At 37.5% G+C, this 25,880-nt stretch overlaps 1 protein-coding gene across 1 annotated transcript in view; it reads right to left on the bottom strand.

Annotated features, from left to right (window-relative positions):
- The window catches only part of MAP2K5 (mitogen-activated protein kinase kinase 5), a 261,312-nt gene that overhangs the window by 165,279 nt on the left and 70,153 nt on the right, over positions 1-25,880 (bottom strand). The window contains exon 9 of the mRNA XM_061157999.1: positions 10,894-10,933. Within this exon, the coding sequence (XP_061013982.1) occupies positions 10,894-10,933 (40 nt within the window). The remainder of the gene's footprint in view (positions 1-10,893; positions 10,934-25,880) is intronic.

Raw genomic sequence — 25,880 nt, forward strand, 5'->3', positions numbered from 1 at the left:
TCCATCAGACCCTCTATCTTTCTCCCATCACATGCTGCCTTTTGCATTAATGCCTTGGCTCCTAAAAACTGAAGCCTAGAGAGCACACTGGTTGTAAGCCTGTGAAGGGCAACAACTAAGCCTTGGGCATTTTTCTCCAGTTCCCTCCCTCCAAACCCAGCACCCAGCACACGGTCTTAAACAAGCGGTGCCCACTGAGTGATGTGGTACTTAATTTTATCACACCTTACAACCGTAATTCTCTAAATAAGATGCTACTTCTAGACAGGAAGAAAATGAATTGTTTGATTTCTATAATTGAACTTAAAATCAAAGACATAAATACCAAAATAAATAAAATTGCCACACTGGCCTAAACTGTAGCAAGTAATAGTATATTCTGGGGACCAATCCATTGCACTCTAAAAGATCTTGATCATTCTTGAAATTCGCTTTAGTCCAGAATAGTGGTGATTCCATATTGGTAAAAAAGTGAATAAAGTAATTTCTGGGAACTTGAGAGGGAAAGTAAAATCTACCATAAAATGGGAAAACTGGGGAGAAAAGCATGACAAATACTAAATCTTTTTTGGAAGAACAAGGAAAGTATGAACTTCCTGAGTCCTCATGATTATTTCCTCTTCTCTTTAGGAAGAGCTCAATTTTTCAAACTGGAGAGAATTTGAACATGAAGCACTTCCTGGAGAAAGGGTTAAGTGAGAAACTGAAATACCTGAGTGCATTTCCGCTGCTCTCCACTACACCTCCAGGACAAATAAGGATGAGTTGTCAAGTTAAATACAAGCAGTCAAGTGACTGAATTATAATTTACTCTGTGCTCAATTTAAATTAGTGTGAGGCTATTAAAATATACAGTATAAATACGGCAATTCATCACAAGCTGTCATGGATGACTTCATTTATTTGCTGGAGTGGCACACGCTCCACTAAAGGGAAGGAGAGCAAAATCACAGGTCAAATTAAGTCGCTGTTCTGTTTTAATTCGCTTATTTAATCTGTGGCGACATAATTGTCTTTTACAGTATGTACAACTCAGAAAGGAAATTTGGGAGGATTACAGTCAGTATACAAATGATTAATCAAATGGTCCATTTAAACGCTACTTTAAAAGCAGCAGAAACCCAAAGCAGTCAAAGAATGATAATCAGCATGTGCTACATACAAGGCTAAATTTCCTGTACGGTGGGTTTTTCCCAATTAGAAAATATATAGTACAAGGGAGACTTTTAAGCTCCACTCTTTCAAAGATTTTACAGACTACATTAACAGTATAAAAAGGTTCTATTTGCAAAATGGCTAAGAGTATTTTTATTTGTTTTCTGCTCTACTTGTTTGCAATCGTCTTGCTTAACTACATTTCTCCCACCACTGTCAACCCCCAAAAGCTAGTTAGAAACATGTATTTAGATACAGTCATCAAATAGTTATCTTTAAAATAGCACTAGTAACATTTTCAAAGTACTCTCTTTGAGGCATTTTTTTTTTCTAAATTCAGTGATATAAATTAAAAATTCAGGGTACTTGTATTCTCCCCAAAATTCAACTTGCTTTTTATAATATCTGAAGTGGTATTTTCCACCTTTGAAGTCTGAAGTGGTAAACACTAATATGCTTAGACACTGCAATAACTTTTGGGCAAAAAAGTCTAAAAAATAAGAACATTTACAAGCACAAAAATTAGAAATATTTTGAGTAGGAAGAGGAAAGTAACACATTTTCAAGGACTCTCATCTAATTGATCCCACATGACATTAAAAATATGGGTGAAAATGATCATTTGACTTGGGAAATTAAATTTCCCTCATCGTTCTATGCAGGCATCAGAGCCCTGCAGGTGATTCCGTTTAGACAAGGACTGTGATTTGCTGCTCTTCGCAATCCCTCTATGACACTAGACAGCCTGGTTTCACAGCTGAGGTCACTAAGAGGTTCAAGTGACATGCTTGAAGTCACACAAAAGTCAGGAGGGGTTCAGGAAAAGATCAAATGTGCTTCTAACTCTTAACCTTTCATTTCTGCCCTTAATATAAAAAATGCTAAGAAATACTCTGGGTGAGAGCAATGAACACAATGAATACGAAGAACACTATGGGATATTTTGTTTGTGAACCAAGCTTGCTTTCAGGATATTACTTTAAAACATGAATGAATGAACTAAAGAATAAATGAAATACTAAAGTTTATGTATTCAGTTAGTTGTTCAACAAATTACGTGTTGAACACCAAGTCATGACATGTAGTGCTCTATATTACACTCTATATGCAAGGTTCTACATAAATCAATGACTAAGACAAGAAAATAACAAGACCTGTTCCCCACTTTCAAAGACATTTCAGTGTACTAGGGGAAATGTACACGTATACTATTAGAACACTAGAAGTCACCATGTGATGACACCCATAAGCGACACATTCAGAGAATACAAGATAGGTCCGAAGGAGAAGGTGGTAAGTGATAGATCTACCAGATGTAACAGGATCTATTCAAGCCAGCTCAAGGAGGAGCAAGCTTTGGAGCTGACCCATGACGGGTGCTGAGGATTTGGATAGGTTGGAAAATTGGTGAAGGCATTCTAATTAGAAAGAAATACATGAATAAAAGTGTTGAAGTAAGAAAGTACTTGGGTTCAGATAAGGCAACGAGTTCAACTTAAAAGCAGCACAGAATTCAGACACATAAGATAATGCTTTAGAAGTAGGCTGAATACGTATTGTGCAAGATCTTGAGTTCCATCCCATAGAGCTTTTAGTTTACTTGGAAGTAACGCAGAGCCTTTGAAGACTTTTGAGAAGGGAAGAAATGTGACCAGAGCTATGCTTTAAGAAGCCAAATCCCAAAGTACTGAACAGAAATACAGAACAGAAGTTAACAGCATGGACTTGATTGAGGCAAGACTTCCCTGGGTACAAAGCTAGTTCCCATTACTTATTAGGTGTGGGACTAAATTATTTAAATATTCTGTACCTCAGCTTCTGCATCTGTAAAATGAGGATCCATAATAGTAGTAAATGCAAAAGGTCATGGTGAGATTTAAACATGGAAAATGTACATAGAGTGCTTAGCAGAGTTTTTTGTTGTTTAGTTCCTAAGTCTTGTCTGACTCTTTTGTGACTCCATGGACTGTAGTCGACCAGGCTCCTCTGTCCACAGGATTCTCCAGACAAGCACACTAGAGTGGGTGGCCATTTCCTTCCCCGGGGGGGTGTTCCTGACCCAGGGATTGAACCTGGGTCTCCTGCATTGGCAACTGGATTCTTTATCAGTGAGACACCAGAGTAGACACCAGAGTAGCTTGTGTGTGAGCGTGTGCTCAGATGCTTATTTGTGTCCAACTCTTTGCAACTCCATGGACTGTATCCTGCCGGGTTCCTCTGTCCATGGAATTCTCCAGGCAAGAATACTGGAGCAGGTTTCCATTTCATACTCCAGGGGATCTTACCTACCCAATGCATCTCCTGCATCAGCAGGTGGATTATTGACCACTATACCACCTGGGAAGCCCAGACACCTGCTTAGCATAATACACATGATCTATTGGACTTCTGTAGCTTCTATTTTTGAGAGAACAATTTAAAAGCTGGTCAAGAGACATGTCTGCCAAGACGCAAAAATAAGTGCATGGATTAGCACAGTGATAAGAACGGAAAAGATACTAAAAAATAAATAAATAACAACAAAACAGAAAAAATCAACAAGCTTCCAGAAATTAGACCTCAACTAAAATAGGACAGTGATCTCTGAGAGATGGAAAACCAATGAGATGAGTCCTATGACAGCTTAGTGACTAGAAAAGAGTTTTTAGGACCCAGGCAGGGAGGGGAATCTAGGGGAGCTCAACCACCTCCCCAAGCTGAGAGAACTGGGAGTTCTGAGGAGGCCAAGGCAGCTAGAATTCACTGGCAGAAGAGCAAAAGGAGACAGCTACAGAAAGCTGCAGAGGGCACCTGGAGTCTTTAGCTGAATAATGATTAGCACACAGATGTCAGGAAACTACGTGAGGCAAGGGAAAGAACCTCAAGAAAGAACCACAAGAAATAATCTCCAGACCTCACACTTGGAAGAGTTTGTGTTCCCACAAGGCAGGATGAAAAACCTATGTTTGCCAAGGCATTGGGATAGAGTATTCAGAAGACTACTGCTTCAGTTGACTGGGGAAAGTTAGCTCTAGACTAACCACTGGAAAATTCTGAAAGAGATGGGAATACCAGACCACCTGACCTGCCTCTTGAGAAACCTGTATGCAGGTCAGGAAGCAACAGTTAGAACTGGACATGGAACAACAGACTGGTTCCAAATCAGGAAAGGAGTACATCAAGGCTATATACTGCCACCCTGCTTATTTAACTTCTATGCAGAGTACATCATGAGAAACACTGGGCTGGATGAAGCACAAGCTGGAATCAAGATTGCTGGGAGAAATACCAATAACCTCAGATACGCAGATGACACCAACCTTATGGCAGAAAATGAAGAACTAAAGGGCCTCTTGATGAAAGTGGAAGAGGACAGTGAAAAAGTTGGCTTAAAGCTCAACATTCAGAAAACTAAGATCATGGCATCCAGTCCCACCACTTCATGGAAAATAGATGGGGAAACAGTAGAAACAGTGGCTGACTTTATTTTGGGGGGCTCCAAAATCACTGCAGATGATGACTGCAGCCATGAAATTAAAAGACGCTTATTCCTTGGAAGCAAAGTTATGACCAACCTAGACAGTATATTAAAAAGCAGAGACATTACTTTGTCAACAAAGGTTCGTCTAGTCAAGGCTATGGTTTTTCCAGTAGTCATATACGGATGTGAGAGTTGGACTATAAAGAAAGCTGAGTGCCAAAGAATTGATGCTTTTTAACTGTGGTGTTGGAGAAGACTCTTGAGAGTTCCTTGGACTGCAAGGAGATCCAACCAGTCCATCCTAAAGGAGATCAGTCCTGAATGTTCGTTAGAAGGACTGATGTTGAAAGCTCAAACTCCAATACTCTGGCGAAGAGCTGACTCATTTGAAAAGACCCTGATGCTGGGAAAGATTGAAGATGGGAGAAGAAGGGGACGACAGAAGATGAGATGGCTGGACAGCATCACTAACTCAATGGACATGAGTTTGGGTAAACTCTAGGAAATGGTGATGGACAGGGAGGCCTGGTTTGTTGCGGTCTATGGTGTCGCGAAGAGTCAGACACGACAGAGTGACTGAACTGAACTGAACTTAACCACTGGGCTGCTACTATCTAATAAAGCATAAAAGCAAGTCTTGAAAGGACCAAAGTGTTTCAGATTCACTAGACAGCTCCTCAGAATAAAGCTCAAGGATATTTACAGGAATGTACCTATGCTATATGACTGGTATGCAATAAAAAATTAAAAGGTATTAAAACAAATAAAAAATACAACCCAAAATACAGAGAAAAAGCAACCAGTCAAAACTGACCCTAGGATGATAGTTATGGTCGAATTAAGAGACAAGACCATTAATTGAATTATCATAACTATATTCCACATAGGCAAGAAGGCAGAAGAAAGATAGAGCATGTTAAGTAGAAACATGGAGGATGTAAAAAAGACCCATATAAACTTCTAGGGATAAAAAGTACATCTGAAATGAAAAAATATACTGAGCAAAATTAATAACAGGTTAGACAATGCATATGAAAGAGTACAAACCTGAACATTTGACAATAGAAACTATCCCAAACTGAAACACCAGAGAGAAAAAAAGGCTAGAACAAACAAACCACAGAGCATCATTTTGCTGTGGGAAACCTTCAACTGAGATAACCTCATGTCAGAGCTGGACCATAAAGAAGGCTGAGCACCAAAGAATTGATGCTTTTGAACTGTGGTGCTGAGAAGACTCTTGAGACTCCCTGGGATTGCAAGGAGATCAAACCAGTCAATCCTAAAGGAAATCAACCCTGAACATTCACTGGAAGGACTGATGCTTCCAATACTCTGGCTACCTGATGCGAAGAGCTGATTGTTTGGAAAAGACCTTGATGCTGGGAAAGATTGAAGGCAGGAGGAGAAGGGGATGACAGAGGATGAGACGGTTGAATGACACCACCAACTCAATGGACACGTTTGAGCAGACTCTGGGAGATGGTGAAGGACAAGGAAGCCTGGCTGTAGTCCATGGGATTGGCAAAGAGTTGGACACAACTGAGTGACTGAACAACAACTTCAAGTAACCTAATATATATGCAATTTAAGTTCCCAAAGGTGAGGGAATACGTGAAGAAAATAATGCCTAAAACTTTTCCAAGTTTAATTAAAGTTAAAAATCTACAAATCCAAAAATCTCAACAAATCCTAAGTACATGAATCATGAAGAAAATGACACAAAAACTCACCATAACAAAACTACATCAGAGGGACTTCCCTGGTGGCACTAGTGGTATGAACCCGCCTGCCAATGCAGGAGATGTAAGAGATATTGGTTAGATCCCTGAGTAGGGATGATCCCCTGGAGGAGGATGTGGCAATCGACTACAGTATTCTTCCCTAGAGAATCCCATGGACAGAGGAGCTTGGAGAGCTACTGTCCTTGGGGTTGCAAAGAGTTAGACACGTCTTAAGTGACTGAGTATGCACAGTGATTTAAAAAAACCTTAAAAGCACTCAGAGAAGATGTCAATTCTAATGTACAGAGGAATAAAGATTTCTAAATGACAGTACAGTAAGCTTTTCACTGGAAACAACATGAGCCAGAAAACAGTAAAGCAAAATCTCTACAATACTGAAAGTAAAGCACAATTAAACTAGAATTCTCTATCTGGTGAAATTGTTTTCCAAAAATTAAAGTCAAATATACACTTCTCAGACATGCAACAGCTGAAAAAATTCATTGCCAGGAGACTCATGCACTGTAAGAAATGTAAAAAAAGGGAGTCATTCCCTTTTTTTACAGACAGAAGCAAAATGATACCAGACGGAAATCTGGATTTGTACAAGGGAATACGGAACACCGGAAATGGTAAAAAGGTGAGTAATTATAAAATAAATCTATTCTTACATTTAAAATGCCTTTAAAAAATACTATCTAAAGCAAAATCAGTAACAATGTATTTTGGGGTTTATAACATGAGTAAGTAAAACGTACAGTAACAACAACAAAGGCCAGGATGAGGGAAATGAAAGTACACCACTGTAAAGTTCTCACACTATAGGTCGAGTGGCACAATATTACTTGAAGGTGGACCTCGGTAAGTTAATGATGTATCCTATAAACTTTAAAGCAACCGTTTTTTTTTAAAGGACATAGACACAGAATAAATAGAAAACAAAGAGCAAATTGATATACTCGAATCCAACCATATCGATAATCACATGAAATGTAAATGATCTAAATACCTCAATTAAAAAGCAAAGATAATCCTACTGGATTAAAATACAAGACCCAGCTATATGCTGCCTACAAGAAATCCATCCCAAATATAAAGATACAACAGGTTAAAAGTAAAAGACTATATCATGTGAACACTAGTCAAAATAAAGCTGATGTAGCTATATTAGTATCAGACAATATACATTTCAGAGTAAAGAATACTACCATGGATAAAGAAGATCACTTTGTAATGATAAAGGGGCCATAAAATCCTAAATAGCCTAACAGATCTACAAAAAAATATGAAGTAAAAAAAATGATAGAACTGCAAGGAAAAAAATAGACAAGTATACAATTATTGTTATATATTTCAACACCCTGTTTTCTTATTGATAGGACAAATAGATAAAAAGTCAGTAAAGATACAGAAATTTGGAAAAACATTATCAGACAACTTAACCTAATTGATATTTATCCCACATCCTATACATCAGACTACACATTCTTTTCATGTGCACAGGGAACCCTTATGAAGAAAATTCACATGCTGGGCCAAAAGATAAATATCAATAAACTTAAAATAATTCCAATTACATGAAGTATGTTACCTGACCATATGGATTTAAGTTAGAAATTAGTAACAGAAAGATATCTGGAAAATCCCCAAATATCTGGAAACTAAATAACACTCCTAAGATTTAATGAAAAAACTCAGCCTGTTTTAAAGCAAATAATGACACTTTTTTTTTCTCTTAGATTATGACTAGTCCTTTAGGATTGCCTGGAGATCAAACCAGTCAGTCCTAAAGGAAATCAACCCTGAATATTCATTGGAAGGACTGACGCTAAAGCTGAAGCTCCAAGACTTTGGCCACCTGATGTGAAGAGTCAACGCCCTGGAAAAGACTCTGATGTTAGGAAAGACTGAAGGCAGGAGGAGAAGTGGGTGACAGAGGATGAGATGGTTGGATGGCATCACTGACTCAATGGACATGAGTTTGAGCAAACTCTGGGAGATGATGGACAGGGAAGCCTGGCATGCTGCCATTCATGGGGCTGCAGAGTCAGATATGACTGAGTGACTGAACGACGACCAATATACAGACAAAATGCTTTTTGCCTTCACTGCCAAGAAGCTCAGGGCTAAACAAAAGTTTAAACACAATAATTATACCTATTCAAATCATTCATTCATTCAACTTGAGCTTCTAACATTTAATTTTATAAAATCAAGGGATACAAAGTGAATATGATATAGTCCCTGTCCTGTAGCTCAGTTTTACGGTTAGGTGTAGTGAACAGTATATTTGTAAAGCCCTACTGTTTTCCTTTATTGAAGGTCTCTATTTTAACAGTCTTTTTAAAATGTGTCTTTTCTTTTAAATTGCTTTTAATCCTTTCCAGAGATAACTGTTGGCCCCTTGCCACATGCAACTAAATAATCATGCAGAAGAATTTTAATATCAGCCTAGGTTAAACATAATTGAAAATGTATGAAATTATGAAAAATTATAATACAGTTGCAAGGCCAAATAGTGATGCTTTGGGGGTGATTTGTAGCAGTGCTCCGCTCTCCTGGAATAAACAAACTGAAGTTGATTAACATCATTGGCAACAGTCTAGAAGTTTTGACATCAAAGGAATAAACAAATAACTAGACAAAAAGGAAAACAGTGCTGAGTTGGTGGAGGTGACTTTGAGTGAAGATGGAGCCAGAAGGCACAGAAAGGACAACTAATGCTAAGCTGGTACCACAGAGCTGTGCTCAAGTGAACTCATGGAGGCTGAGGTGGAGCCTGAGTTCTAGAGTACTTACCCTGGGAACTGGCTCGACTCAAGGCTCCTCCTTTTTAAAAGGTGGGGCCACGACAGATGATCTCTAAGGTCTCTTTCAGTTCTACAATTCTGTGAACCTAGTTTGGCTGGAATATCAAAGTAAACGTCCCAAGAAGGAGCTCTGTTGGAGCGCCCCACCAAAAGCTATTTAAATTATTAAAACTAGACTTGATAATACACATAACACATCCTCAGTGCTGGATTAAGTGTGGCATGGGAGAACAATTCTGGATTGCACAGCAATCAGGAGACTTGAGTCTGTTTTGATCTGACTTTACTAAAAGATACAACACACTGCAGTTTAATCACTCTTACTCTTAGTTTCCTAGGTTACATAAAAGATTCAGAAATACATCTATATGCTCACTGTGGACAGCTAAGAAGGCATCTTGGAGATGGACCTTGAAAGGATCCATAAAAGTCAAAAGGATGGGCAGTGCTAGTAACATGTATCCAGGCTGCACGGTGTAGGAGAAGACATGTGCTTTGAATTGATGCAGTTGTTTTAAATCTTGGTCTTGGCTCTTCCATCTGGGTGACCTTGGACAGTTCAGCTTTCTCAGTGCCCTCAAATCTAAAATAACAGGCTTACTTTATAGATTTAAAAATTAAAGATACGAGCTACATAGAATCAAGCATTATATCGGGCATATAGTAGTCATTCAAAAAATAAAAAGCTCTCATTACTAAGAGACTGAGGATAACAGGCATTCCACAGAGCAACAGGCAGGTAAAGCAGAGGATGTAGCTGGAAGGTGTGTAGGAGTCTGTCTGTAGAGTGCCTAACTAATCAGGGGAGTGAGGGATGAAGCTGGCCTCACCAGTCTGTTAGCCAAAAGCCCAGTTTGCAAGTGGAGTTCTATGGATTTGAATTTGAGGTAGTACAGGGTTCAGTCAGAGGTGCAATTCAGAGACTCCACAGGGAAATCTGAGATAAAATGATGGGAAAATCAGGCACCAACAGCCAAGGCCAGAAATTAAACTCAAAGTAGCACGGGCGAACTGGGATCTTGGAGTACGGCAGGGATGGAGTATGGATTATGAACACAACGGCAACAAGCGAGGATCATCTAAGGTAACGGCCTAGAACGTCCCTGAGTTACGTGCGCTTGACTCTATTCGATGGTGTGGTGTTAGGGTCTCTCAGAATGCCGTAAAGAAGGGAGGCAGACATCATAGGCCTTATGTTGTATACTATTGGGGCTGAGGGAAGAGGCATGCCAAGATAGTGATGCATCAGGTCTGGGGTTCAACTTCTCAACTCCAGTGGCCAGGTGAAAGGTACAGTGAAGAAGTTCCTATAAACGTCTAAATACGACGTATGTGAGCCTGATACAAGGCAAAGGCAATGAGGATGAGAACAGAAAGAAAGTGACACACGGAAGCATTTCACGGGAAATTTCTGACAGGACATGGTGACTTATGGGATGTGGTAGATGAAAGAAAGAAAGAAGTGAACAACTATGAAGTTTTTGAACTGTAAGATGAGGAAGACAGTGGTGCAGTGAGCAGAGAACATGGAAAGAGCTATGGGCGATGAGGGGTCGAATCACAGTGGGAAGATCCTGAAGGTCACAGCAGGGCCAGAGCTTCCACCAGCCACCACCCAAACCTTAAACCACTTCATTTCCTCTTTGACAATACCTATGATTCAAGCTAACAGGGGTCATGGTGGGAGAGAAGGCAGTAAGCATCAAAAAATTCATGAATTTCATAAAACTTATCTAGCACTTACCTTTACAGCTAGTATTTTCCCACTTGGGACATGATATGCTCTATGGAAAGAAAAAAAAATCACTTGGGATTACTAAACAACCTTCAAAATGGCTAAGGACATAATATAAATATGAATACATCCTCAGTAAGAGAAATATGATACTTTCAGAGAACACTAATAACAGTGGTAATTTACATTTCTATTGAGGTTCATGGTTTACACAATGATTCATTATGTACTACCTTAAAATAACACTGAGTTAATTCTGGTATTATTATCCACTTTTTAGAGCCCAGAACTCTGAAGCATAGAGAAGCTAAGCAGTTTATCAATGGCACAAGTTAATAAAAGGCAGAACTAGACATCAAACCCAAGTCTTCTGGCTCCAGATCCCTTACAACATACTGTCACGGTATGTGGCAGTGTGTTCTCTGCTAAGCACGGTACAGAGCCAAATAAAATGGGAGGTTTCCCTTTCGTTTATCTCAATTATATACACAGATAAACTGCGTCCCTACATTCCATTAAAATAATCTCAAAACACATGACTTAAGATATAAATTCATATAAGAAGTCATAGAGTTACAAGGATCAAGTATGACAGTTATCTTTTTCTAAAAGCTAGCATCTCTCAGTATTTTTCAGAAAACTACAGAACAAGGCTTTCCTGGTGGCTCAGTGGTAAAGAATCTGCCTGCCAATGCAGGAGACATGGGTTCGATCCCTGATCTAAGAAGATCTCACATGCCATGAAGCAACTAAACCCTTGCACCCCAACTGTTGAGCCTGTGCCCCAGAGCTTGGGAGCCGCGACTACTGAGCCAGGTGCTGCAACTACGGAAGGCTGCGCGCTCTAGAGCCCATGCTCTGCAACAAGAGAAGCCACTGCAAAGAGAAGCCCACACTCTCAAACCAGAGAGCAGCCCCTGCTCGCCACCACGAGAGAAGAGCCGACTCAGCAAGAAGACCCAGCGCAACCAGAAATAAATAAAATTACATTCTTAAAAAACTTCAGAGACCAGTTCAAATGATCAGATACAGTGAAATAATTACAATTTAAATCAAGCAATATGAATACATTTGTGAAAAATACTAAGGGAATAATGTTTGCAGAAATAAAATACCATTACATCTCATCAAGACTTTTTGTGTGAAATGAAATGTGTGCCCATGTACTGCACTGACTGCACATTCTGACCACTATCCAGAAACAGTATGTTTTAAGTAAAATTTCAAAACAAACCACATAACACAAACAAGCACTTTTTATGGCAAGTTCATATAAGTATAAAGAAACAAATTAATTTGGAAGAAGTAAAATCTTGCTCCACGAAAGATTTCACATATTAGCCAAGATCAAATTGGTCTTCTCTTAATCCAACTAATATTAAGGTGTAACTGGGGTAGGAAAGATGTGGGTGAAAGAAATTTAGCTTCTCAGGAATTTCTCATCCTTACATGCTAAGCTGCAAACTACATTTTCCAGGCTCCCAAATTTTACTGGATAATGACTTAGCAGTAAACACTTGTCATTTCCTTTATTGTTTTAATTGAGATATAATCGACATACAGTATTAGTTTCAGGTGTACAACATAATGATTCAATATTTGTATATACTGTGAAATGATTATCACAGTAAATCTAGTTTACATCTATTATCACATAGAATTACTACAAAAATTGCTTATTTCATAAAATAAAAACAAAACATATATTCCATCATTATTAAAAATGATTACTAAATTTGGGATTTAGTAACACCATTTTCTGTTGTTTTGGCAGAAATAATCATGTGGTTGCTCTGAAATTTTTTAACAGCTTTATTGAGGCATAATTATATATGATAAAACTCACTTGTTTTAAACATACAACTCAAGATTTTTAGTATGTTTACAGAGTTGTGCAGTCATTGACAAGGGTTTTTAAAGTGACTGACTTATAGAAATGGTTCAAGTATTTGTAATTTTTCACACATAAAATGTTACAAATTCAGGTATGACTAAGAAAAAACATATATCAATATGTATATAAATCCATATATAGGACTGTTATAAAAAATTCATTCTGCTTCTCCTGAGTAGACAAAGGTCAAGACAATTATGGAAGGTAAACTTAGTCTTTATTTTATCAATTAATTATACAGAAATTCAGATCTATCTCACTATAGGAAAGGCAAGCTTATAAAAATCATCAATTGTTCACTTTACCAGAGAATACTTTAATCTATACAAATGTCTAAAGACTTTTTCTAAACACCAACCTCCCTATTATATATAAATACTATTCAACTGTAAAACTTAAATAATTAAAAAAAATTGTATACTTTGTATAAAGTGATATACATTTTCAAAAGTGGAACCCCTGTGTTATACTGGTTTTACAACAAATTACCACTTACTTTACTATGTTAACATAGGACTTTTACAATGTATGAAACTACATGTCATGATTTAATTCATGATATGTCTGAACTCATGCCATAAATTAATATATAAAAGCTTACACTGTATTTACTCAGTGCATGACAGAGAAGTTGCTGGCCTAAGCCAGTGTGAAGTGTGATTTGAAGGAATTTAGCAGCTTTATTCCAGGTAATATAACACGTAACATTTAATAATGATATACTATTTTTCCTCTCGAATTATCATGGTGTCTTCCAAAGTCAACATTTAAAACACTCTATATTGCAAAAACTGGAATGTAAAGATAAATAATTGAATGCATACACAAGGACTCAAAACAGTGTTGTTACACTGGACAAGGAGCAACACCTGGCTATATTAGGCTAATAGCAGTGATAGGGAAATGATTAGCAAATAATCGAGTACATACTACATACCACACGGACAGTTTAGCAACTTAATTAGCTTATCAAGAAAGCCGACCTATTCCAAAAGAAGGGTCTCCTATTTCCAAGTGAATTAAAACGGGAGACTTGATGATTTAATTATGATGCACGTTTATTCATCTGTGGAAGTTTGGGTTCAATTTTCGAGCAATAAAAACGCTGTGTGGCTTGGTTTACAGTGCAATGACAGTACCAAATTAACATTTAATTTTCAAGAAGAAGTGGAAGACAAAGGCTATGCCAGGTAAGAGTCAAGTGTGTCCCTTAACTTTGCAAATGGCATTCTACCCAGAGACAAGGAATTTGTTTAGTTTCAGTGGATACTGCATCTCAATTGTCTTGACCTTCCTCAACAACATTAACTGTAAAGTGATTAATGAAGTTTGAATGGAGGCTCTGGTTACACCAAAAGACAACTATACACCTCTGCATTGTTTTAATTAACAGCTAACACTTCAAATTAGCTTGCTGTTGCCACAGTAATTACCTGTTCCAATGAGTGCATGAAGGAAGCACTTTTATAAGTTAATTTTAGTGCTGAGTCCTTGAGCATTCCACTTTGTGACCAGCACAGAACTTCTGGGAATAGTACCAGCCCTTAAAATTGAGCACACAATCTATACACACTTTAGGACTGTAAAAGCTAAGTAGCCTGGTATAAATTTTTTGAGTATTTAAAATAACAAGAAAACCAGCAAAAGAGAACATCTATACTATTCATACTTTCTTTACTTTCTCTTTTCATTTGGAACAATAGGTTCCATATGAATAAACAAAAAAGTTGGTACCAACCCTTAATTTTGGTAGTACAAATTCAGACAATGTATTGAGCAAGTCAGTAATATTGAATACTGTCTTATCTAATCCCTCCCTTTTAAGGCAGAAATATCTAAAAGGTTAAAAAACTGGTCCAAGCATACACAGTCAATGGCAAAGATAAGACTGGAACTGAGGCAGAACATACGTATTCTAGGAACTAAAAAAATATGTGGTAATGTTTAAGTTTTCTTAACTGCATTCTAGAGCAGGGAAACTCAAAATTCAAAACCTACAAAGACACCGCCCTATTTCAATCAGGCTAAGGACCATCACACTAAATCTTTCCCAGCAAGGAAGCATTCTGCAATCACTGCCAACCTGTCAGGGGAGGGGGAGGAGGGAAGGCTGTATGCTGTAAGACACTGCCTGGGTTCTGACGCTAGCTCTGACACTTAATGTGAACATGGACTGTTATCAAACCTCACCTTGTCTCTTGTGCCTTAAGTCTGAAAAGGGGAAATTGGTCCCTATGTTATAGACTTGTGAGGTTTAGTGAGAATAAGTAAAGCATAGAGGACAACGCCTGGCACAGAGTAAGTGGGTGTTACACGTTAGGAAGCTAGAAAGTTTCCTGGGTAGTTGGGTGTTTTAAGAGTAAAACCATTAAAACAGACTGAAAAAGCTCTGTTTTCTGCTTCTGCAAATCTCCCTTATCCACAATACTTACTCTGCTCCACAAAACATCTTTCTGCCTCAGGCCCTTTCTACCTAAATCTCAGCTTGGACCACTCTTCCTTCAATATCCACTTGACTTGTTCCATCACTTCCTTCAGGTTCAGTGTTACTTCTCTGACTATCCTACGTAGAACAGCTCATTCTCTCTTTCTTTATTCTTCATAGAATTCATGAACACTCTACTCAATTTATTACTTGTCTCCAGTCACTAGAAAGCAAGCTCTGAAAACAGGGACATTTTGTTGTTGTTGCTCTATATGGCATCTCCAGTGCCTAACACTGTACTGGGCAAATTTTATAAATATTTGCTGAAAAAAGTAATAAACTGCCCTTTTAAAAAAATTATTGGTTTAGATTCTAAACCTATTAATATCCAATTTTTCTTTTCTTTTCTAAACTCATGAGCCCTTTAAGTATGACTGGGCTCATGAGTTTTTACATATGGTATTTTTTCACTGTTCAGTTGCAAATATTTTTGTCCCATTATAATGTGCTACACGACCCATAAATTATTCAGATGTGTGCATTTTAATTCTCAAATGAATGAGAGGTTTAACATTATTATTATTAATTTCTAAACTAATTATATTATCGCCAGAAAAAGTGATCTGTAAGTTACAAACTTAAGTGAGACTTGCTTTGTGCCCTAGTATATAATCAGTTCTTAAGTTTTCTATGCCTGTATATTCTCTCAATATGATTGATAAAGAGTTACATGATCATGTGATCAACTTGTTAATGATGATGTTAAAGTCTTCTATATCTTTAATTTTTATCTGTTTCATCTATTGATTACTGAAAGACAATTCTCCTACCATGATTGTGGATTTATTAAATTTTCCTTGTCAAGCTTTTTTTTTTGCTTTATGTATTTTAAGGTTATGTTATTAGCTATATACAAGCTTAAGACTATTATATATATATTTTCTTCTATCATTATATAGTAGTCCTTTCCATCTTCATCCCTAAAATTACAAAAAAAACCCCACAAAACTTTTTGCCTTAAAGTCTGCTTTGCCTTATGTTAATATAACCACACTAGCTTTCTATTGATTAATTTTTGCCTAATATCTTTTCCCCTACCTTTTCCTTTTAACCTTTCTCTGTCTTCATGTTTTAGGTATATATTCTAAAATAGTCGAAAACAGCAGATAGCTGTATTTTTTTAAGTTCCACTTGACCAATCTACTAACTGGCAATATCAGTCAACATATATCTATAATTATTGATACATATAGATTTATTTCTACCACCTTATTCATTTACTTTTCACCTCTCTCCCTCTACTATACTGGATTGTTATTATTGTTTAACTGCTAAGTTGTCCAACTTCTTAGCAACCCTGCAAACTGTAGCCTGCCAGGCTCCTTTGTCCATGGAATTATCCTGGCAAGAATACTGGAGTGGGTTGCTATTTCCTCCTCCAGGGGATCTTCCTGACTTAATTATCAAACCCGTATCTCTGAAGTCTCCTGCACTGGCAGGTGGATTATTTAACACTGTGCCACCTTGGAAGACCTGATACATGTACACAATCCCCTCTTTTTTGGATTTCCTTCCCATTTAGGTCATCACAAAGCATTTAAAAAACTATTTATTTGGCTGTGCCAAGTCTTAGTTGAGGCATGCAGGATCTTTTGAGTTGCGGCATGTGAGATCTAGTTCCCTGACCAGAGATTGAACTCGAACACCCCAAAATTGACACTAGAGAGTTTAGCCACTGGACTACCAGGTTAGTCCCCTGCCCTGTTTAACTGAGGCAGTTATTTCCTTTTCATCTTGTGAGGATACCACTGTCTTTCAGCTTTCAGTACTATTGGTGCAAGCTTGCTATCCACAAATTGCTGGCTGATAAATGCCACTGAAGGTTCTTGGACAGAAGAGTGGTATGATCAGGCTTTAAAATTCTTACTCTGGCTGCAGATTTCCACAATACTACTTGAAAGAGCAAGGAGCACTTAGAATGGTGTTACTATAGTCTACGTAAGAGGGTGTAATATGAATCTAGGTAGTATTATCAGATGTGGAAAAGGTGACATAGAGAGAAAACTTTGGCCAGATATAATTTATGACACATGGGGATGAGGAGGCTAAACCTAAAACTGCAAGCAAAGATCATAGAATTATGGTGTTTATTAACAGAAATAGAAGACTCTTATCTAGTCATCCTTAAATATATAATCCTGCACTTTTAGCTTCATGAGGGCAGAGACCACATCAACTTCATTCAACAATGTATATATAGCATCTAGCAAAATACTTAGCACATCATAGATACTCAAATATTTATGAGTTAATAAGTAAATGGTGTAGTCAGGAAAGGGGAGAAAGAAAAAGGAAACGGGGAACTAACAATTTCTAAGAGTCCACAGAATTATTCTGATTTTCATATGCTGTATGTAACATAAGTCACATTTCACAGATAATGACAGAAATGGGGATGTTAAGGTGATAAGAATTTATGAATGGCAGGTATAAGATTCAAATTCAGGTCTATTTCAATTTAATGCTTGTGTTCTTTCCAGTACAGACAGAGTATGCACAGGGAATGATTTGAAATAAGTTTACTTCAGGATAATGTGAGTGTTAAACATGGAATTCAGAAGAAGAATGTACTAAAATTCCACATATCATATTCCCTATTCTATGGCTTATATTTCCCTATTCTGTGGTTGATGCCAATTCATCCACTGGCATCAACTACTCTGATGTTTTATGACATGTCACATGTTGCTGTTAATATTATTTTTCTTCAAAAGTGTTATGTAACTTCACTAGTATAAGCTTCATTTAACTATACTGTAAACTCTAATTACCAAACAATACTATAAATTCTTAATATAGGGTCTGTATCTTATCCTATTTTATTGTAAGTTTCAAGTCAGGGTCAAGGTCCATTCTCTTAACTGCTATATCCCCAAATTCTACCACAGGATATGACACATTCTCCTCTTAGATACCTAGTTTTCGTATTTAATAAACAATGCACATCTCCAACTGCCAAGCACAATGGTGGGCACTGTGGCTGGGGTAGAGAACAAACCAGACAAGGTTCTTGCTTTCCTGGAGCTTACTTTCTAGTGGGGCAAGACTGAAAATAATCAAAAAAATACACAGTATGTCACGTAGCAGAAGTGCAACAAAAAAGAGTAAAGGTAGGGATATAGAGAGTGATCAAGATTAGGGGTATTTTTAAAAAAATATTATAGGTAGGAGGAAATTAAAGAATGCACTGCTCATTCAGTTATATGTGAGCAGTAAAGGAGTATACCACTTAGACAGTCAGAAAAAGAGGACTGTGGGCAGAGGAAATGTTGAGTTCAAGGCCTTAAGGTGGAAGTGTGTATTTGACATGTGTGTGGAAGTGGAAGAAGCAAGAAGACTAGGTGTGGGAGACAAAGTTAGAAAGGTAATGGGAAGACAGATTGTTTAGTACCATTTAGACCATGGTGAGGTCTTTGGCTGTCATTCTGAATGATACAAAAAGTCACAGAGTCATGTGGAGAGTTTACATTCAGAAAGATCATTTTGTCTGTCACGTAAAGAGAATGCTTTGTAGGAAATTAAGGACACAAACCAGAATAGTAGCTGGGAGACAAGAGATAATAGAGGCTTAGAATATGGTGGTAGGTCAGAGGTGGTCCGCTTGCTGAAACAGCTTTGAGGAAACACCAACAAGATTTGTGGGTTAATATAATGGATGGTCTGGGAGAAAAAGAAGAATGAATGACTGGAAAGTCTCTGTCATGAGCAGCTTGTAGAATGAAGTTTCCATTTACAAAGATTAGAAAAACTAAGAAGGAAAAGATTTTAGAAGAAACCAAGAACTCCACTTTGGGTAACTTTCAAATGCCTAAGACATTCAACTGGTAATTAGATATGAGTCTGAAGTTCAGGGCAGAGGACACGACTGGAGATATACATTTGGGCTTCATCAACATATAGATGATATGTAAAGCCATGAAACTACAAAATCTCACTTGGGAATTTTTAAAAAATATTTTTATTTATTTATCTGGCTGCATTGGTCTTGGTTAAAGCACATGGGGATCGTCAATCTTTGTTGTGACATGTGGAATCTTCAGTTGAGGCACATGGGATTCTTAGTTGTGCATGCAAACTCTCAGTTGCAGCATGTGGGATCTAGTTCCCTAACCAGGGATCAAATCCAGGCCCCTTGCACTGGGAGCACAGAGTCACAGCCAGTAGACCACCAGGGAAGTCCCTCAATTAGGAATTAAATCGAGATGAGGTATCAGGACTGGACCCGAACAACTCCAAATCCAGCAATCAGGGAGCTGAGATGAAATCAGTGAAGGCAATGAGCAGGTACAGAATGTATGCCAGCAACGGAACCCACAGAACAGTGCTCCCAAGGCCTGAATGTTGGCGCTACATCTCTGACACTAAGTGCAGTACCTCGCTCAGGGCAGGTACCCAAAAGCACATGTGACCAACTTAAAAAGCAATATTTGGGGACAAATGCAACGAATCTTATTATTTTCTATATGAAGACGGGTCTAGTACAATACACACAAGGTTAGAGGTGTGTTGACTTTCATCTAATTCCTAATAAGACTTTATTAAAAGATACATCAATCCAAAAAACTAAACAGAATTTCTATAAGAATCTTTAAAAGTGTGTAAGGAAAAGGAGAAACTTGAAAATGAAATGTTAAAAAGTCCTACATTCACACAGGACATAAGGGAGAAGCAACCTGTGTTCACATTCCAACATCTGGACTCCCACACAAAGTTATGTCATGTGTAAGATCAACTGCATCTGTGTTTTACAATGTTTACTGAAATTATTTATGCTTAGAATTTCAAATTCTAGGAGAACCGAAAAAATATGAATCGGCCCAGATGACTCCTGTTCACAAAATAAATAACCTAGAGCTGATCATATATTTTCTGATAAAGCTTGTACAATCTCATACAATTAAAGCAGGCATCTAATTTCTATGAAACAATTCTGCATATTAATTTCTAAATACTTACAAATCAAATTATTTTCAATTATGAGAAGAAAATTTATAATAGGGAATACTTATGCTTCTCTAATTGTGAGGTAGGATATAATTTAAGAATGGGGGACTGACCTATGATCTGACTGCAAATACTTCATGTTTCAGCATAAATTGTAATATGACATGGGATAAATGTCACTCTGTTAGTGAAACAGTCATCAAAATGACTACGGAAACACGACTCCTCCCTTTTTTTTTGCCTCGTAGAGCCAGGATTTCAAGAGTAATTGCATGTATGATGACTTTTAATCATGATAGCAAGACAAGAACACTAAAATGACGCATTGCCACTGCCCTGTGAAGGGGGAAGGGCAATTCTTTCACATACCATGTGGAATAAATGCCACTGACTCAAGTTCCACTCTCACAGAGCATACCGCATAAAAGGTAGTGAAAAGCGGGACGCAATTACTCTGTGAATTATTTATAGAGCACTATCAATTGTTGGAAATTCTCCAAATGAATGGGAAACTTAAGAAAAAAAGTCAGTCACTAAAATGGTGAAACTAGTAGTTAAGGTCTGGCTTAAGAATTACATACATACACAAACAAAACAAAAATATTTTGCTATTTTGTGAGATTAATTTTTGAAAAAAAAAACCTAGATGTTGTCTTTTAATGCAATGACATGCTTTCAGGAACCAAATGTAAACTAGCTATGGTTCAGTTAATGAAAATTTTGTTTTATTGTTTGATCATTTTAGAGATTTATTCTCTTGGTAGGTTTCTTTGGGGGTGGATTTTACCAATATGTCACATAACAAAATAGCCATCCACAGGGGAAAAAAAATTCAAATAGTTTCAGGGAAATCAACACTGACAGTTGTTGTCTCCCATAATAGATAAACACATTAGCCGGGCTCTAGCTGTTAAAATAGAAAATCCAAAGTAAACAGGAGTTGTAAAAAGCTTTCATGTAAACTGTACTAGTTCAAATAGCAGTCTATGGCAACGTTCCTTCTGCCTAAAAACCCATTACAAATGCTGACTACTGATTGTAAAATGATTTATGGTTAAGCAACAGGGTCCCCCAGACTGTCTAAGTATCAAATCAAACATGTTATTAGGTCGCACATAGTAACAGCTCTTTCAAGATGCTGATCATACACAGGGCTCACAAACCAACCTAATGTTTCTGGTAGGGTTAGAAAGAGTTCCAACCAGAGAAGAGCTATTTCAACTCTACATTTTATGATTTCTTCTTCTTTCTATTTCCTTTGGTTCTCTTTTTAACTCCCACATCTATCTCAAAAGTTAATGTGGTCATCACTTCCTCCATATTTCTTTCATAAGTTGATATAGCCTGATTCAAGCCTTTAACATCAACTAGAATAATGTCTTTCAATACATGGCCCAAGTACTTTTGAGATTAAGGAAGCTATAGTCATAGTGATCTCTTGATCAAAGCTTCTGAAAGAATGTTAATGGGCAAAACAGAGGCAAGAGAAAGCCCAATGATGAGGATGGGAAAAAAATGAGGCAACACATGTGGACGGAAACAAGAGTATCTTGAGGATTAATTAGCTAGGAAACTTCTTTCCTGAAATGGCTTGATTACAATATCATCTCTGCTCATAGTGGAAAGCTAACAATAAGTCACTTTCCAAAATGAGATACAAAAATCGCTATTTCAGAAAACCTCCTTCTACTAATAAGTAACATTCAATTGTGCTTTGTGGTTTATAAAAAGTTTTTTATATAAGGAAGCTATTTAAGTTGCATAAAAATGTGTAAGGCAGATATTCTCATTAGCCCCACTTTATATATAAGGAAACCAAGGCTTGGTGAGGTTAACGACTGCTTCAAGATTCTTATCTCCTAAGCTTTGGAGAACGTTTTTTGGAAAAAGTTGGCTTAACACTCAACATTCAAAAAACGAAGATCATGATATCCAGTCCCATCATTTCATGGCAAATAGATGGGGAAACAATGGAAACAGTGAGAAACTTTATTTTGGGGGGCTGCAAAATCACTGCAGATGGTGATTGCAGTCATGAAATTAAAAGATGCTTGTTCCTTGGAAGAAAAGTTATGACCAACCTAGACAACATATTAAGAAGCAGAGACATTAGTTTGCCAACAAAGGTCCATCTAGTCAAAGCTGTGGTTTTTCCAGTAGTCACGTATGGATGTGAGAGTTGGACTATAAAGAAAGCTAAGCGCCAAAGAATTGATGCTTTTGAACTGTGGTGCTGGAGAAGACTCTTGAGAGTCCCCTGGACTGCAAGGAGATCCAACCAGTCCATCCTAAAAGAGTTCAGTCTTGGGTATTCATTGGAAGGACTGATGCTGAAGCTGAAGCTCCAATACTTTGGCCACCTAATGCGAAGAACTGACTCATTGGAAAAGACCCTGAGGCTGGGAAAGATTGAAGGCGGGAAGAGAAGGGAACGACAAAGGATGAGGTGGTTGAATGGCATCACCGACTCGATGAATATGAGTCTGAGTAAGTTCCAGGAGTTAGTGATGGACAGGGAAGCCTGCAGTGCTGCAGTCCATGGGGTCACAAAGAGTCAGACATGACTGAGTGACTGAACTGAACTGAACTGACTGAAGCTTTGGATTGGGCTGTGGGTTCAAATTCCTCTGCAGCCAAATCCAATGCTTGTCCCAAACAAGCCTGTGTGAACATAATCAGGCTGCTTCTAGATCCTCTAATATCAGTTGTCTTCAAGGTTCTCTGGATATGGTCAGTGCTGGTTTTTAAAAAGCAATAGGGAAAATCGATTGAATGACTCACTTTTCAGAGTTGCATTAACTTTTTCAGGCCACTGGGGTACAATTTACTAAATTACCTCTCCTAGAACACTAAATAGTACCCTAGTGGGTCAAAGAGTAAATGCACCTCTGAAAAGTGAGCCATTTATCCCCTTCTTCCCTGTAGTACCAGGTGCAATCTGTCCCCTATGACAGAAATATTAACCAATTTCCATTAAAAACTCAAGAAATTGTCCCACACTAGAGAAAATGAGTATGGGAAAGCTTCCCTGGGAGAGGAAAACAAAACAAACAAACAAAAATCTCTCTTTTATAACCTTGCCCACAATACTGGTGAAAAGTCAACATGTATTTATATGAAAATACTGGGGTTTCATTCACTGAAGATTGAGTTTAATCAAGGCCTCAAAACACAACAAAAAACTAGAAATTCAAAGCTGATGGCTTTCAGCAGGGAGATGCACAGGACATCATGATAACTAGTTTCATCCTGTACTGCAGTATTTAAAAAGTAAAGCTCAAACATATATCTTGCGTGTGTAATACGATATATATCACAAATGGTGGTTCTTACACATATATCACTATCCTAGAGGTTATCCCTTTGACACAAAAAAATCTTCCTGGCTAGCAAATAAGCACATTATTGCTTTTAACCTTTATAAAGGCAAAAGCCTCTGAATACATTTCTGAGTTGCCTCAGGAATAGCTATTGAGTGATTTAACAGTTGCTAGATATCTTAATAAAGCTAAACTTTAAGTTTTCAGCACTGTTAGTCTCTTACTCTTCTGGAAGATGGCTATGCAATGAAAATAAGACAACTTTAATTTAAGAATCATCCAGCTTCTAATTAAACTGCCATAGGCAGCTGGTTGGATAAGTTTTAATCAGTTTCAATCACCTATTGATTGGTATACTGAAGCCTAAAAAATTAAAAGTAAAAGATGATTGGGGAATTGTCCCATCTCAGAACAACAGTACAGGCCTCTGTAAATAACTCCTCTTTTAACCATCAGCTAAATGAACACTTCAATACTGCAGTACAAAGTCTTCTGCAAAATTACTTTAACTAACAAGCAGAAATTTATCAGCTTCAGCCAAAATCAATGCTGAAATCAATTTGAACACTGGTTGTGTCTAAAGGGGCTCATTGGCAATTTAGGGAAATTACACCATGTAAATGCCTGTGCTTTAATTGAACAGTTTCATCAACTAGGCTGTGATTGCTGTCCATTCACTTATTTACTTTCACTGCAGCTACCATTCTGCAAAGGAATGGCTTTTGTCAGGCTGAAGAGAGGCACTTTATCTTCATTTTGTGCACTTTTGTGCACAACAGACTTCATGAAACTGGCATATCATGACTAGGGTCAAAACAAACCAGGAGGGACTTTTTCCTTTAACCTAAAAAATGAACAACACTCAAACTACCATCATACTTTATACCATCCAGGGAGAGTCTTCTTTAAGCAAAGAAAAATCTTTGCCTCTATGTTTTGGAAAACAGAAGAAAGTATTTGGATTCTAAACCAAATTCCACCATGCTCTTCTTTTTGAGATATCTATGGCGACTTCCAAAAACATATAAACTGCATTAGAACATTCTCTCCAAAAATTAAGTAACATTTTGTTTTACAAAGTCCTTTGAGATTAGTCAAGAGGAGCTGATTCTCCAACCTATTCAGAAAATTAAGGCCTAAAGACATCACATATATTTTTGAAGTAAGACTAATGAGAGGAGAAAGGGAGAGGGGTCTGCATGGGAGGAAGAAATCAGACTTGTTTGTAAAGATTAGAGGCCAAAAACATCTATAACACTCCAACAATGACAGATACACAAAAATACATATACAAAAGCACTCACAAGATCATGAGCAATGAAAAAAACCCAAAGATGCAATTTCTGCAGAACTATATGTGGAACTGACTGAAGTCTGGAGACAGGAATTAATGTTTTAAATACTGGGTTAATCACTTAGTTCAAAGATTACAAATTTCAGGGAAGGTGAGAAGAAAGAAGACAGCTGTTTGTTCATATGAGTCATCTGTAAGGTTCACGTGCCTGATGCAAAAAATAAGAATACAAAATACAGCTTTAGTATCTGTGCTAGAAAATGCCATCAGAATGTTTTAGGCTTTCACATAGTTTGCTTACCTTAGCTCCTGAGACAATCAAAATGTAATTGTTTACTAAAAAGGGCACTGGGAAAGCATCAAGAAATAAGCAAGCGTGACTTTCAGTGGTGGTTCTAGCCCTTGTCTTGCTTTAACTCCTCAGAGAAATCCCCTGATTTCAGGATTTCATCACAGGTTACACGATGTTGGTGACACCTATTCTACCCAGCTCATTCCAGCATTGCTGGCGTTAACCCTTGGCATGCGATGGTGGCCCAGGGTGGAAACAGAGACACAGCCATAACGATTCTGAGCATCCACTGCATCCTGGTACCCGAAGGCAGGGCCCTAAAACATTTTACTAGGCTTCCAGGGAAACAAGAGAAACTCCTCATTTGCCTTTCCAGTCAGTTGCCCGAGGCTTACACTCTGCAACACTAAAAGATTAACTTTCAAGAAAAGTTAAAAGGAAGAAAAAACAAATGGTGTACAGAAACTAAACTAGGTACATGTGTTGTAGTAAAAATTCACTCTGTAATTTTATCCCACCTATCATTTTCTCTACAACTATAAAATTTCATTGGCTATATATTTTGTTGCTCAGACAATGTAAAAATATATTTTATTCATAGTTCTTAGACAACTTTTCAGAAAACTTAATTATGGTTTAATCAGAGCTTTGTTTATTGACTATAGTATATTGTTACATTTTGTTTCTATAGTTAGTAGTCATAATAGAATCAGTATGCTTGAAAATCTTATACAATGTATATTTTCCAAGTACACTAAGCTTGTTAA

This window comes from Dama dama, chromosome 12 (genome assembly GCF_033118175.1).
Source record: "Dama dama isolate Ldn47 chromosome 12, ASM3311817v1, whole genome shotgun sequence".
Taxonomy (NCBI): Eukaryota; Metazoa; Chordata; class Mammalia; order Artiodactyla; family Cervidae; genus Dama; species Dama dama.